The sequence below is a fragment of the Cygnus olor genome, chromosome 14 (genome assembly GCF_009769625.2).
Source record: "Cygnus olor isolate bCygOlo1 chromosome 14, bCygOlo1.pri.v2, whole genome shotgun sequence".
NCBI lineage: Eukaryota > Metazoa > Chordata > Aves > Anseriformes > Anatidae > Cygnus > Cygnus olor.
Genome location: NC_049182.1, coordinates 5,714,027 through 5,724,591, shown reverse-complemented (window position 1 = coordinate 5,724,591; position 10,565 = coordinate 5,714,027). Strand labels below are relative to the sequence as shown.

The following is a 10,565-nucleotide window of genomic DNA, read 5'->3' as shown; positions in this document are numbered from 1 at the left end:
GGCTGGGGGCGGGGCTTGGGGAGGGGACCCGGCGGGCTCCGGGCAGAGCGGGAGGTGCGCGGGCGGCGCGGTGACGTCAGCGGAAGCGGCCGTTGCCATGGCGACGGCGGGCGGCGGGATGGCGGCGCCGTGCTGGGTGCTGCGCTGCTGCTCGTGCCGCCTCTTCCAGGCCCAGCAGGTGCGGCCGGGCCGGCACCGGGGCACCGGGCACCGCGCTGCGGGCCGCGGCTGACCCCCTCTGCTCCCCCCTAGGCCAAGCGGAGCGCCAAGTGGAGCTGCAGCGTGTGCGGGCAGCGGCAGGCCCTGCTCAAGGTGAGGGCCGCGGCCTCCCCGCGAGCGGCCTCCGCTCCTGCCGGGCCCCCCCCTGCCCTCCGCCGTGCCCTCCGCCCTTCCTCTCCCCGCAGGTTTACGGCCGGGGGTCGGGCCGGGACTGCAGGCACCACGTCCAGAAGCTAAACTCGCTGCAGGGCGAGGCGGAGGAGGCGATCGCTCGGACAGCTCGGTACGGGTCGGGGGGGACGGCCGGGGCACGGCTCCCACGGCCGGCAGCCGAACAGCGCTCACCGCAGGGGGCTGGGCTGGGTGCCGGGCCTGTCCTCCCCTCCCTGTAGCAGGCTGCTTGTTGAGTTAGTGTCCTGGCGTGCTTCTTTTAACAAGGGCTTTCTTCAGATAAGCTTAGTTGGTCATTAGTGTCTGTTCGTTATGCCTTTACCCATGGAACAGGGCTTGGTTTGGTTTTCTGAAGTTGCACTTTCTGATGTGCTGTCTGAGGAGCCAGCTGGCAGTGCCCATCCCTCAGGCTGACAAGCAGCGCCGCTGGGCACCCCGGGGAGAAAATCCTCCGCTCAGCTGGCACTGCCTCGCTGTTGGTATTCGGGGCCTTCACGTGGTGAGTCTGCTGAGTAATCCCTGCTATCGACAGAGAGAGTGCAAAAATTTGGACGTAATTCCTGCTGGGCTGGAAAATCTGAGTAGCGCTTTCCTGTTTATTTCATTCCTGAGTCTGTTTATGAATTGCCTTAATCTTGAACTGGTCTTGAACTAGTACTGCTTCCTTTTCACTCAAGGTTATTTTCAGAACTCAGTCAAAGCCAGTTACATAACTTAGCTGTGTGTATGCACTGCTTCAGGGTTAAGCTTTGGGAGGAGAACTCTGTTCACTTCATCAGAAAGAGCTGGTATTGCTATTCGCAAAACATTATGAAATAACTTCCCTTTTTTCTTGCTTGGGATAAAATTAGTGGGTTTAAGCTGTTGTCCCAAAAGACATGCTTTTATATCTGTAGTTATGATCAATTAAAATTTCTCATTTCATAATTAGCGTATTAAATAGCTACTCTATTTGTATAGGAGGAAAAGCAGGCTACCCTCTAACTAGATATTTTTTTTCCAGTATTTGGGCAATGTATCTTGCAAGTCCTTGACATCTATGATCTGCTTTTCTGTGGATCCTTGTTGTTTTTTTTTTTTTAAGGCTTCCTACCCAGTGTTCCTATCCATGCTTTCTATCCAACGTCTTTTCTATGACTAGATGACTTGAAAAATACCAATAAGCAGACTAATTTCTTTGTAAGCTGGACAAGAAACTCCAGCTGCAATTCTGTCTGTTTTAGGTGCATAGAAGAATCTGTAAATGACAATGAAAATATAGCAGCCCATGGTGAAGGCAGTTCAGTCCAGCAGGTAAGATACCTACAAAGCTGAGGTAAGTACCAACCCATGCTGACCTCTGGGTGAATCAAAGTGAAGTCGGAGATCCCTTTATATTGGCTGCTGAGATGACCGTGTATATGATCAGGCTCCAGCAGAGAGACAGAGTGAGGTATATACAGAAACTCTCTGCTCCAAGATACTGAACCTGGGGACAAGTTACAGAAATATATCCTGGCCTGACTTTTCTTTAGAGGCATTGTGCACATACATGAGAATGCCAAAATTGAGAACCTTGTATTTTGCTGTTTTTAGTAATTCTCCAATGTTGTAGGAAGGAAGGGTAGAAGTCAGTCGCTGGAGTAAGTATCTGGACAAGGGCAGTGAAGATCAGGAAGAGGAGGAGGAAAGGACAGAAAGGCAACAGTTCTGTTCCTGGAGAAAGAATGCTGTAGAAGAACAAAGGTACAGAAAGAACTTTTTTTGTAATTCCTGCCTCTGAGTGATGACACTTGGTTTGGGGATGTGGGAGGTATTTCATCTCTGGTAGCTGAACAAAGTACAGGCCGCAATGAACAGCTTGACTTAACCTTTTTATTGCTAGAAGTATGCTTTTTCTGAACAATTCTGGTGATTTGTTTGTGATAAAATTCACAGTGGAGCTCATCAGTCCTCTTTGTGAATGGTTCTTTTGGCCAGGAGACAGCAGAAGAGATTCCTCCACAGTGATGTTCAGGAGTACTCAGAAGAAAACAGAGCTTTCCAGCTTGCCTACCAAGCCAAAAAGGTTAAAACCTCATAAGTGTTTTAGCTGTAGAAGATGCTTCCTACGAGTAAAACAAAACGGTGTTCCCCTTGCTTCTTTTATGACATTGTGATTTTGAAGTTCTGTAAGTCTTCCACTGTTCATGTATTTCAGTAACCAGAGAGGTGAAGACAATTGGGTTGGGTGTTTCTCTCTGAAAGGTTTTACTCAGGCAAAAGCAATGCCATCTTGTGTAAGCTAAAAGTGGTTGAGCCAGATTCCTCCATCAGCACAGCTGCTCTCTGTGCTGTTGTGCCTGTATTGAGCAGCAGCACTCGTGTGGCTTGCAGTTATTAAGGTTACTGTGATCATCTGCCCTGCCAGGTGACTTGAGTCTTCACAGCCCAGAGTTCATGGGCCTCATGGGCCCACCCAGCGCATTAGACTCAGCTCTGCTTCAGAGTCCTGGTGAAAACTTAAGTATATCTGAAGGACGGGAGTGCTCTTTCTTTGCCTGCTTCGGTGAAGCTTTACTATATATGCTGGATTTATAACTAAGCTCTCTTTCTTGTTACAGCACAAGAAATGTTCGGTAGCCATTCCTGATCAAGATGACGGAGATGATGTTTCTGCAGACAGTATAGTACCTGCTGTCTGTCAGTCTGTAGCGCCACAGGAAAACACACAACCCCCACGTGCTTGTACCAAACCCTCAAAGTGGGAAAAATTTCTTTCATGTTCTGACAATACTGCCAGGGTCACCTTGTCACCACAGGATGGCAGTGGAAGGTTGGGACTACGCAGCACCACTGCAGTAAGTATGGCCACTAGATACTCAGAACAAGCTCAAACTGCTCTACCTCCAAGTACAGGTTTTAAATTTAAAACATCCACTACTAGCACTGAGGAGCTTGCCTTAGAACCACCTGGCAGCATGCTGTCTGGCATCAGTTGCTCACAAGGGAAGGCTGTATTGGTCAAAGAACCTCAAAGCCAGTTGCTACAGGCTGGAAGTGGTACCCTTGATACTGCTACAGGACCCCCTACAACCACCCCTGTTAAGTGTAACAGTGGGCCCAAGCCTAGCAGCATTTCTTGTGAACGCCTCTTCTGCACTGGTGAGGAGTTTGATGATGATTTCTGAGAAATTCAGGCACCTCCTGCATTGCTTTCCTTTTTGTATGTCTAGCATGTGTTTGGTATATTGAGTACTCAAGGAAGAATTTGAAGTGAAGGGGGCTTTAATTGCACTATTAAAGTTGTTTAAACACTGTACACTTGTCTTGTGGGAAGAGACCCCTCCAATGGGCAAGTGCTGGGTTTGTATAGTGTTACCTAGCAAGCATGTTAAAAATAAGAATGGAAGTAGGTCAGCTGGGGGGGAGGAGTGGAACAGGGAGAAACCTCCCAGCCTCTAAGGATCTCTGACCAGTACAATGAAATTCTGTGATTAACTCCCCATTATGAACTACAACCCTTTTCTTTGTTTAGATCTCCCATAGCAACCCTTTCTTCCAGAGCTGCAGAGCAGGCTTCAGAGCCAATGCAGTTGATTTCCCTTCAGTAGTCACTTCAGTAGTGTGTAGCCCTAAGGGTCTGCTCAAGTAAAACCCCCACTACATGCAAAAAAAAAATAGATGTACAGTCCTAGGCTGCCTCCCTGGTGCTGGGAGCTGCTTGGTAAAGTCACGGGAGCTGCTTGGTAAAGTCACATGCTCTGGGCCTAGACTATCTTCCACCCAAGTTCCAGTTAACAGAGTAATACAGCTCTGATCATTAAACACGCAGACTCATCACAAGTGAAAGGCTGGAAGTAGTATTTATTTTTTCCTCCACTCTACAAGCACTTAGGAACATGAAACAAACCCTTAGCAGGAAGGAAGATGTATCGCTAGAGTTAATTGTACGGCCTTATCTTGTTTCAGTGAGAAGGAAAGTGCTTTTTGTTATGTAGATTACTACAAATGAGGAGGCTGCTTGGAATACTGGATGGCATCTAGCGCTGCCCCGATGTCACAGTTCTTTGTCTGCAGAAGTCGAGTGAGCCATCCACCCTCATCAGAGAAACCCATAGAGAGCATCTGGGACAGAGATTCAATCAAGCGAGGATCTGCTTCTGTTGAGAGAGGGATAGTTTAAAGTTGAAACACTATGTAATTAGCAAACCAGCCAAGGCTTTAATACCACTCAGGAGGTAGGCTGGCACTAATCCTAGTAAATCTAGCATAGCTGACAAGTGCTGGAAGATGTTTTCTCCTTTGTCTCCTAGGAGAACAGACATTTTGAAATAAAACATATGTAACCTGCTAAGAAAACTGCGGACTCAGAACCCTGCTGAGTCAGATTCAGCCAGCCTTGCTGTGAGCCTCAGGGCTGCTGGTTTCAGTGAAGTTACACCTGGCATATTAACTAGCTCCTGCCATGGAAGTGTTGTAAGTCACAGGATGTACTGTCTGCATCTTACATTAGAAGACTCTTAAGAGTACACAGCAAGGACAGGACTTGCAATACCACCTTTTTCATGTTGCTTGAATAGTGTATTAGTACTAGTCTAAGTCTGAAGTCTTTAAGACTTAGCTGCCCACATTCAAGCGGAGAACAACCTGCTTCTAACAAGGTGCAGAGTGCTGCCGTACCAGCTAACAGGTCACCTCTAACTCACATGAGCTTGGTTCCTACCATCTCCAAGTACATTTGCTTATACTGGGCAAGCTGGCAATTTCTGAGTGGAAGTTACTCTCAATTATGAAACCTACATTCTCATACCTGGTGGGAGATGTGGGTAGAGTGCGGCCTCTCGCAGTCCTGTAGGTCCTGGCTGTGGAGGATCTTGAGATACATCCAGGGAGCTGGGACCCTCTGTCTCTGGCATTTGGAGAGACTGCAGTTCACCTGTGGAAGGATCCACTTCTTTGGAAGACAAGTGGGTCCAGTCCTCATCACCCCCTGATGAGCTGCTAGACTCACTGTGTTCCTGAAATGGGAAGAAACAAAGTCCAGGTGCTGCAGTGCTTTTCAGGTAGGATGCATGCTCCTACTATCTATAATATGAAGCTTTACATTCACAAGTCCCATCGCCTTTGCTGTAAATCAGTACAGCTGAGGTGCTGTGCATCACTTAAGCACTGACTCTCCAATAATCAACCCTACAACAAAGGCTGAATGGCGTTCTTTTCAATAAAGCCTCGGCAAGCACATTAATGCCATGGTTCTTGTACCTGGGTCTGGAAGCTGCCATCTTCCATTTGCGTGGGCACAGGATCTATCACCATGTCTTGTATCTGCTCTGCAACCGTATTTACTACTGTAACAGAATCTGTGCTATTCCAGTATGGTTTGGTCTGAGCGTTCTGGTCAGGAGTACCGCTGCTTGACTCAGTATTGTTCTTCTCCAGATTGGGAGAAACAGGAGTCACTTTGCTTCTCTGTCCTCCATGTTCCACATCAATATCAACTTCAATACCTAGGAACATATTTCAGACCAAAAAAATCTTCCAAGATTTTCAAAAGCAGTCTTAAAGTATGCATTAATCCTAGTATAAATGCTGTAACACTGTAATCTTCCAGTTTCCCATTTAACATGCAGGAATTGAAGTGGGAAGCACCACATAATCACCTTCCTCTAGATGGGCAGCCATACATTTAAAGTCAAGGCAGAACTTACATATATCTGCATAGCAAGGCACAGCCCCAAGTCACCACTGACTTAATGTTAGTGGTGAAATGTTAATGAAACCTCTCATTTCCTTCCACAGGAGGACTCTAAAAAGGTACTAAGCAGATGTCCTAAGCCTAGGCAATTTTAGTACAAGGAATAAAGTTAAAGCTTCAAGGCTTAGGAGCATGAAGCGATTCCATCAGCCACGACAGCTGGCTGCTGCTCCTGTTAGAAGGAGCTAAGCCAGTCTCAGGGATGTGGATGACACCATAAGTAACTTACCCATAGGACTCAGAAAAGCTGCAACACTCTCCCCAACATTCTTTAAGAAGGTGACATTGGGGTCCTGAGGCGGGCTGTTAGTAGAAGCTTCTAGAAGAACAATTTATATTAGTACATATAGCAGCCCAAAGGAAAATAGCACCTACAGAGCATATCCCCAAGAGTTCTCAGTGCTTGTTTTCTGAGGAACATCTACACTGCACAAAAGCAGTAAGTAGAAAGACCAAATCTAACTCTGAGCCACCTCTGGAACAATAAACCAGTGGCATTAGCATTGTTAAGGCTCATTAGCCATGCTGAAAGGCAGATCTAGAGCACAGTAGTGACATGCTTGAGCTAACAGCTCTGCTTGGTTTCATTCTAAGTAGTCTCTCTACAGCCTCATCTATTGCATGGGCCCTAAATACACCTTAAGAGAAGCTGCACTCTGTCCCAAAATGTCCTTGTTATTTTAAGCAAATTAGATTAGTTCCCATGCCTGTTTTTCCCCACCCAGATTCCACACTGCTGCAGAGTCCCACCTACTCCAGCTCCTCCACCACCACCTTGTTTACCAGAGCATCTCCTCTTACCTTCTGCAGCAGGTGGACTGGAGGCAGCAGCACTGGCTTGGGCTCGTTCCGAGTTTTGGCATGGACCTGCAGGGCCAGGATACCCCCAGCAGTGCATCCACGGGAAGGGTGGAACACCATGCCGCATTTTACGGAGCCAGCGTCCTCGGGGAAGCCACTGTGAAGGGTAATGTTCATGTGACCGTGTTCACACAGACGGATTCCAAGTAAATTAAGCTTAGTGCTTACATTTGGGGAATATCCCATGCATTAGTCCCACTCCATAGATTTTACTCACCTCAAACGGATTTAGCAGTGGACTTTGAAACATCACCATGTTGTGCTCCTTGTGGATGCCTTTACCCTCACAGGTGCTGCACAGGTCATAGTCTGGACAGACGGTGCACTTGAATCTAGCACCCACCACCGGCCCTTCGCAGCCATCACAGATGACATTGGGGTGCACCATATCACGGGGAGGCTCCTGGCTGCACTGCGAGCGATGCTCCCGCCTGCACTCCTTTTTCTCTATTAAGCAAAGGGAACTTTGCATCAAGAACGAGGTTACTATTTAAAGGTTGGAAGTCGGGCAGAGGAGAAGGAAACACAAACAGCCCTTGTCACAGCAGTATTGACTTACTAGCTCAATTTACTTTTATGCTGGCTGCCAAACACAAGCCAGGGGCACGTAAGAGAACTTAAACCAAGCATGAGGGGGTTTCACAGACATACCTGCTCCTCAAATTGAGCATACCTCATCCCTAGCACTATCTTTCCATATTTATTTTAGATTAGCACAGCACCACCCCATTTGGCGTCTCGTCCTACCTCCCTAAGCTCTGCGAGGACAGAATGTTTCTCGAGAGGAAGTTCAGAAGGAGTGCCAGGAGGCACAGCAGATGAGCACGGAGATGAGTGACAGCCCGTGTGAGTCAGTAGGTGAGCTGCTGATAAAGCTCTGCAGGTGTCTAAGCGAACAGAAGGGGCTAGGGCACAACAGCACACTGACAATTACGCTGGCACGTGGGCTTCCTAGCGTGTCCCTGTGACTGCTGAGGACACCAGTGGTGGGAAGGTCTTCCAGGGAGGGGGCTGTCACTGTGCCAGGAGTGACACAGCTAAGAGGAGGCCTGGGGTCTGCCCACCTCCCCTCAGCAGCTCGGGCTCCCCTCCAGCCCCCTCCCCACCCCTCCATTCACCTCCCCGGGGAGCCGCAGCTTACATCAGAGCCGTGCCTTGCCTCCCCCGGTAGCCGTTACCTTTGATGTAAACGCGAAAGACGCCGTCCCGCACGTAGGGCATGGCCAGCTCCAGCTCCTCGTCGCTGGAGAACGCGATCAGGTCCCCGTCCTCATCTGCAGGGGGGGACGGGCAGGGTCAGGCTCCCGGCCGGGGGGAGGGGGTGACACCCCCACCATCCCCCGGGCAAACCCCCCCCCCGTCCCCCCTCACCCCGGTAGTGCAGCCGGAAGGCCGGCGGCGGCCCGGCCCGCAGCAGCCCCTGGAAGAGCTCGGCCACCCTCTCGCAGACGGCCTGGTAGCGGACGGGGGGCGGCAGGGAGAAGCGGCGGATCTCGCGGGCCGCCTCCTCCTTGCCCAGCAGGTAGGCTTTCACCGTCAGCGCCGCCATGGCTGTGGCGCAGCAGGAATTGCCGCTGGGACGGGGCCGGGCGGGGCGGCTCGGCACGGAACGGCGCGGGGCGGGGCGGACGCCGGGCCGCGCTCGCCCCCCCCGCCTTATAGCGCCGCCGCCGCGCCACGCCCCCTGCGCCCGAGCTCCGCCCCCAGTCGCGCGCCACGCCCACTTGTCCATATATGGCGCCCCCCGTCCTCAGGCCACGCCCACTTGCCCATATGTAACGCCCCCTTGTCCCCCAGGCCACGCCCTTTTGTCCACATGCGTCGCCCCCTTGATATCAGGCCACGCCTCCTTTTCCCTCATGCCCCGCCCCCAGTGGTTAGGTAAGGCTGGGTCCACCACTATCGGGTCCCTTCGGTGCTGATTTCCTCGCACCCCAGGGCCCTCGGAGCCTGGTTCTTGTTGGTCCCCTTGGCCTCAGCGAGGGTCAGGTTGGAAATTCAGAACCATTTCTTCTCGGAAAGAGCGGTCAGGTGTTGGGATGGGTTGTCCAGGGGGGTGGTGGGGTCACCGTCCCCGGGGGTGTTCAAGGGAAGGTTGGACGGGGTGCTTGGGGACGTGGTTATTGGGGGACATTGGCGGTAGGGGGACCGTAGCGTCCTAGAATCGTTAAGGTTGGAAGAGACCTTCAAGGTCAGCTGGTCCAACCATCACCCTACCGCCAATGTCACCCACTAAACCATGTCCCTAAGGATGGTCGAACCAGGTAGTCTTGGAGCTCTTTTCCAACCCTAATGATTCTAGGATTCTATAATGAAAACCTAGGGAACGCATGTCAAGACTTACCGTCCTTCACAACCAAGAGAGGGAAAGTTTTCACCTCCATGGTGGGGAGGTAGCATATATCTTGACCTGCAGTACCTATGCTAAAGCACTGGGCCACACGGGGACTTTTTTGGCACACGCTTGGCGATTTTGAAATCACAACCCTTTTCTGGAAAGCAGTATTTATAGTACAAAGGGTTGCCCTTTCTAACTTTAAATATTTTCTACGAATGTTGATTTCTGTGCATGATGTGGCCATTACTTCACCATGAGGTGATGAGTTAAAGTTTAAACACCAGAGGATTCGTGTTTAGACATGAATGCTGCTGCTCAGGGAAGGTTTCACAGCACAAAATACTGAGAGATTTGGGTGCGCACCTTCCCTTTCATCTCTTTGCTGTGTCTATCCTTATTTCTGGAAATGTTGGTGAAGTTTGCTAGGTTGATATCATTGTGTGGTTTTGTTTTGTTTTGTTTTTCCATAAAATCTGAAGAGGGGCAGGCAGTAGCAGGGCACGCAGTACAGGACTCTGTGGTGAATCTGCCTTGCCAAGCATCACCTCCAGCACAGCCATCTCATGCCCCATTTCTGAAGACCCCAACGGCCACTTTTGGTCTCATTTACAGAGCCAGAGACCTGTCTTTTGGGAACCAGCTCCGTCACAGTCATTCCTGAGGCACCGAGTTGCTCTCGTGCTGGCGGGGCCGATTCCTTACTCCCCTCTCCATCACCCTGCCCGGGTGTTTGAGGCACCATGGGCTGTCCCCAGGCTGCTGGGTCTTTTCATGCTGGTTTTGCCCCCAGATTAATAGATAAATTTATAATTATCAGTCGATGCACCACGTTAACACCAGAAATCCTACTTTTCCTCCTTGTGAACTTTAATCCAGCTGGCAAATATGGAAGGGGCCAAAAGCCAGGGAGAATTTCCCTTCTCCTGGTGGCTTCTGCTGAGTCACGCTCAGCTTTCTGGCCGTGACATCATGCACTTTTTTCAAAACATAAAGAAAACAAGGCTTTCACCAGCCTGTGATTAACTTAGCTCACCGATCACGGGACAGGGTGACTCAGCGTGTCCCCTCCTCCTCCTCCTCCTCCTCCAGGTCGGGGATTTCCTCCCAGCATTTCCTAGTGCCCAAGCCCTTGGATGTGCCCTCGGGGGATTCTCAGCCCCCGGAGGGAGATGCAAGGAGCTGGGCTCTATTCCCATGGCACTCACCAAACGTGTCCTTCTGCCTCCACAGCTGGACAGACGGACGGATGTCTCCCCACCA

General features: G+C 50.4%; 2 protein-coding genes across 4 annotated transcripts; one reads left to right on the top strand and one right to left on the bottom strand.

The window, feature by feature from the left end:
* The first annotated feature begins 33 nt into the window (after positions 1-33).
* LOC121077859 (MRN complex interacting protein) lies at positions 34-3,668 on the top strand. The gene is made up of 7 exons (XM_040573462.1): positions 34-178; positions 253-312; positions 405-502; positions 1,614-1,683; positions 1,985-2,115; positions 2,350-2,437; positions 2,973-3,668. Exons 1-7 carry the CDS (start codon positions 98-100, stop codon positions 3,537-3,539), a joined length of 1,095 nt encoding a protein of 364 aa, XP_040429396.1. The 5' UTR covers positions 34-97; the 3' UTR covers positions 3,540-3,668.
* A 527-nt stretch (positions 3,669-4,195) lies between these two features.
* On the bottom strand, positions 4,196-8,635 carry SQSTM1 (sequestosome 1). 3 transcript variants are annotated; one of them, XM_040573459.1, is made up of 8 exons: positions 8,339-8,635; positions 8,146-8,241; positions 7,185-7,414; positions 6,908-7,064; positions 6,336-6,425; positions 5,614-5,858; positions 5,162-5,369; positions 4,196-4,511 (listed from the first exon to the last, which is right to left on the bottom strand). In XM_040573459.1, the coding sequence occupies exons 1-8, from the start codon at positions 8,514-8,516 to the stop codon at positions 4,354-4,356; spliced, it is 1,362 nt and encodes a 453-aa protein (XP_040429393.1). In that variant the 5' UTR covers positions 8,517-8,635; the 3' UTR covers positions 4,196-4,353. The 3 variants fall into 3 exon arrangements, with proteins under 3 accessions (XP_040429393.1, XP_040429394.1, XP_040429395.1); XM_040573460.1 differs by having other exon boundaries at positions 6,336-6,422; positions 8,339-8,608; XM_040573461.1 differs by lacking the exon at positions 6,336-6,425 and having other exon boundaries at positions 8,339-8,608.
* Positions 8,636-10,565: the final 1,930 nt, after the last annotated feature.

Excerpts from the sequence above, each read along its gene's own strand:
- SQSTM1 (XM_040573459.1), bottom strand. The coding sequence starts at position 8,516 with ATGGCGGCGCTGACGGTGAAAGCCTACCTGCTGGGCAAGGAGGAGGCG. Across the intron at positions 5,370-5,613 it reads ATGGCAGCTTCCAGACCCAG|GAACACAGTGAGTCTAGCAG; the intron begins GTACAAGAACCA and ends TTCCCATTTCAG. Across the intron at positions 4,512-5,161 it reads CTACCCACATCTCCCACCAG|AAGCAGATCCTCGCTTGATT; the intron begins GTATGAGAATGT and ends CTCTCTCAACAG.
- LOC121077859 (XM_040573462.1), top strand. The coding sequence starts at position 98 with ATGGCGACGGCGGGCGGCGGGATGGCGGCGCCGTGCTGGGTGCTGCGC. Across the intron at positions 313-404 it reads AGCGGCAGGCCCTGCTCAAG|GTTTACGGCCGGGGGTCGGG; the intron begins GTGAGGGCCGCG and ends CTCTCCCCGCAG. Across the intron at positions 2,116-2,349 it reads AATGCTGTAGAAGAACAAAG|GAGACAGCAGAAGAGATTCC; the intron begins GTACAGAAAGAA and ends TCTTTTGGCCAG.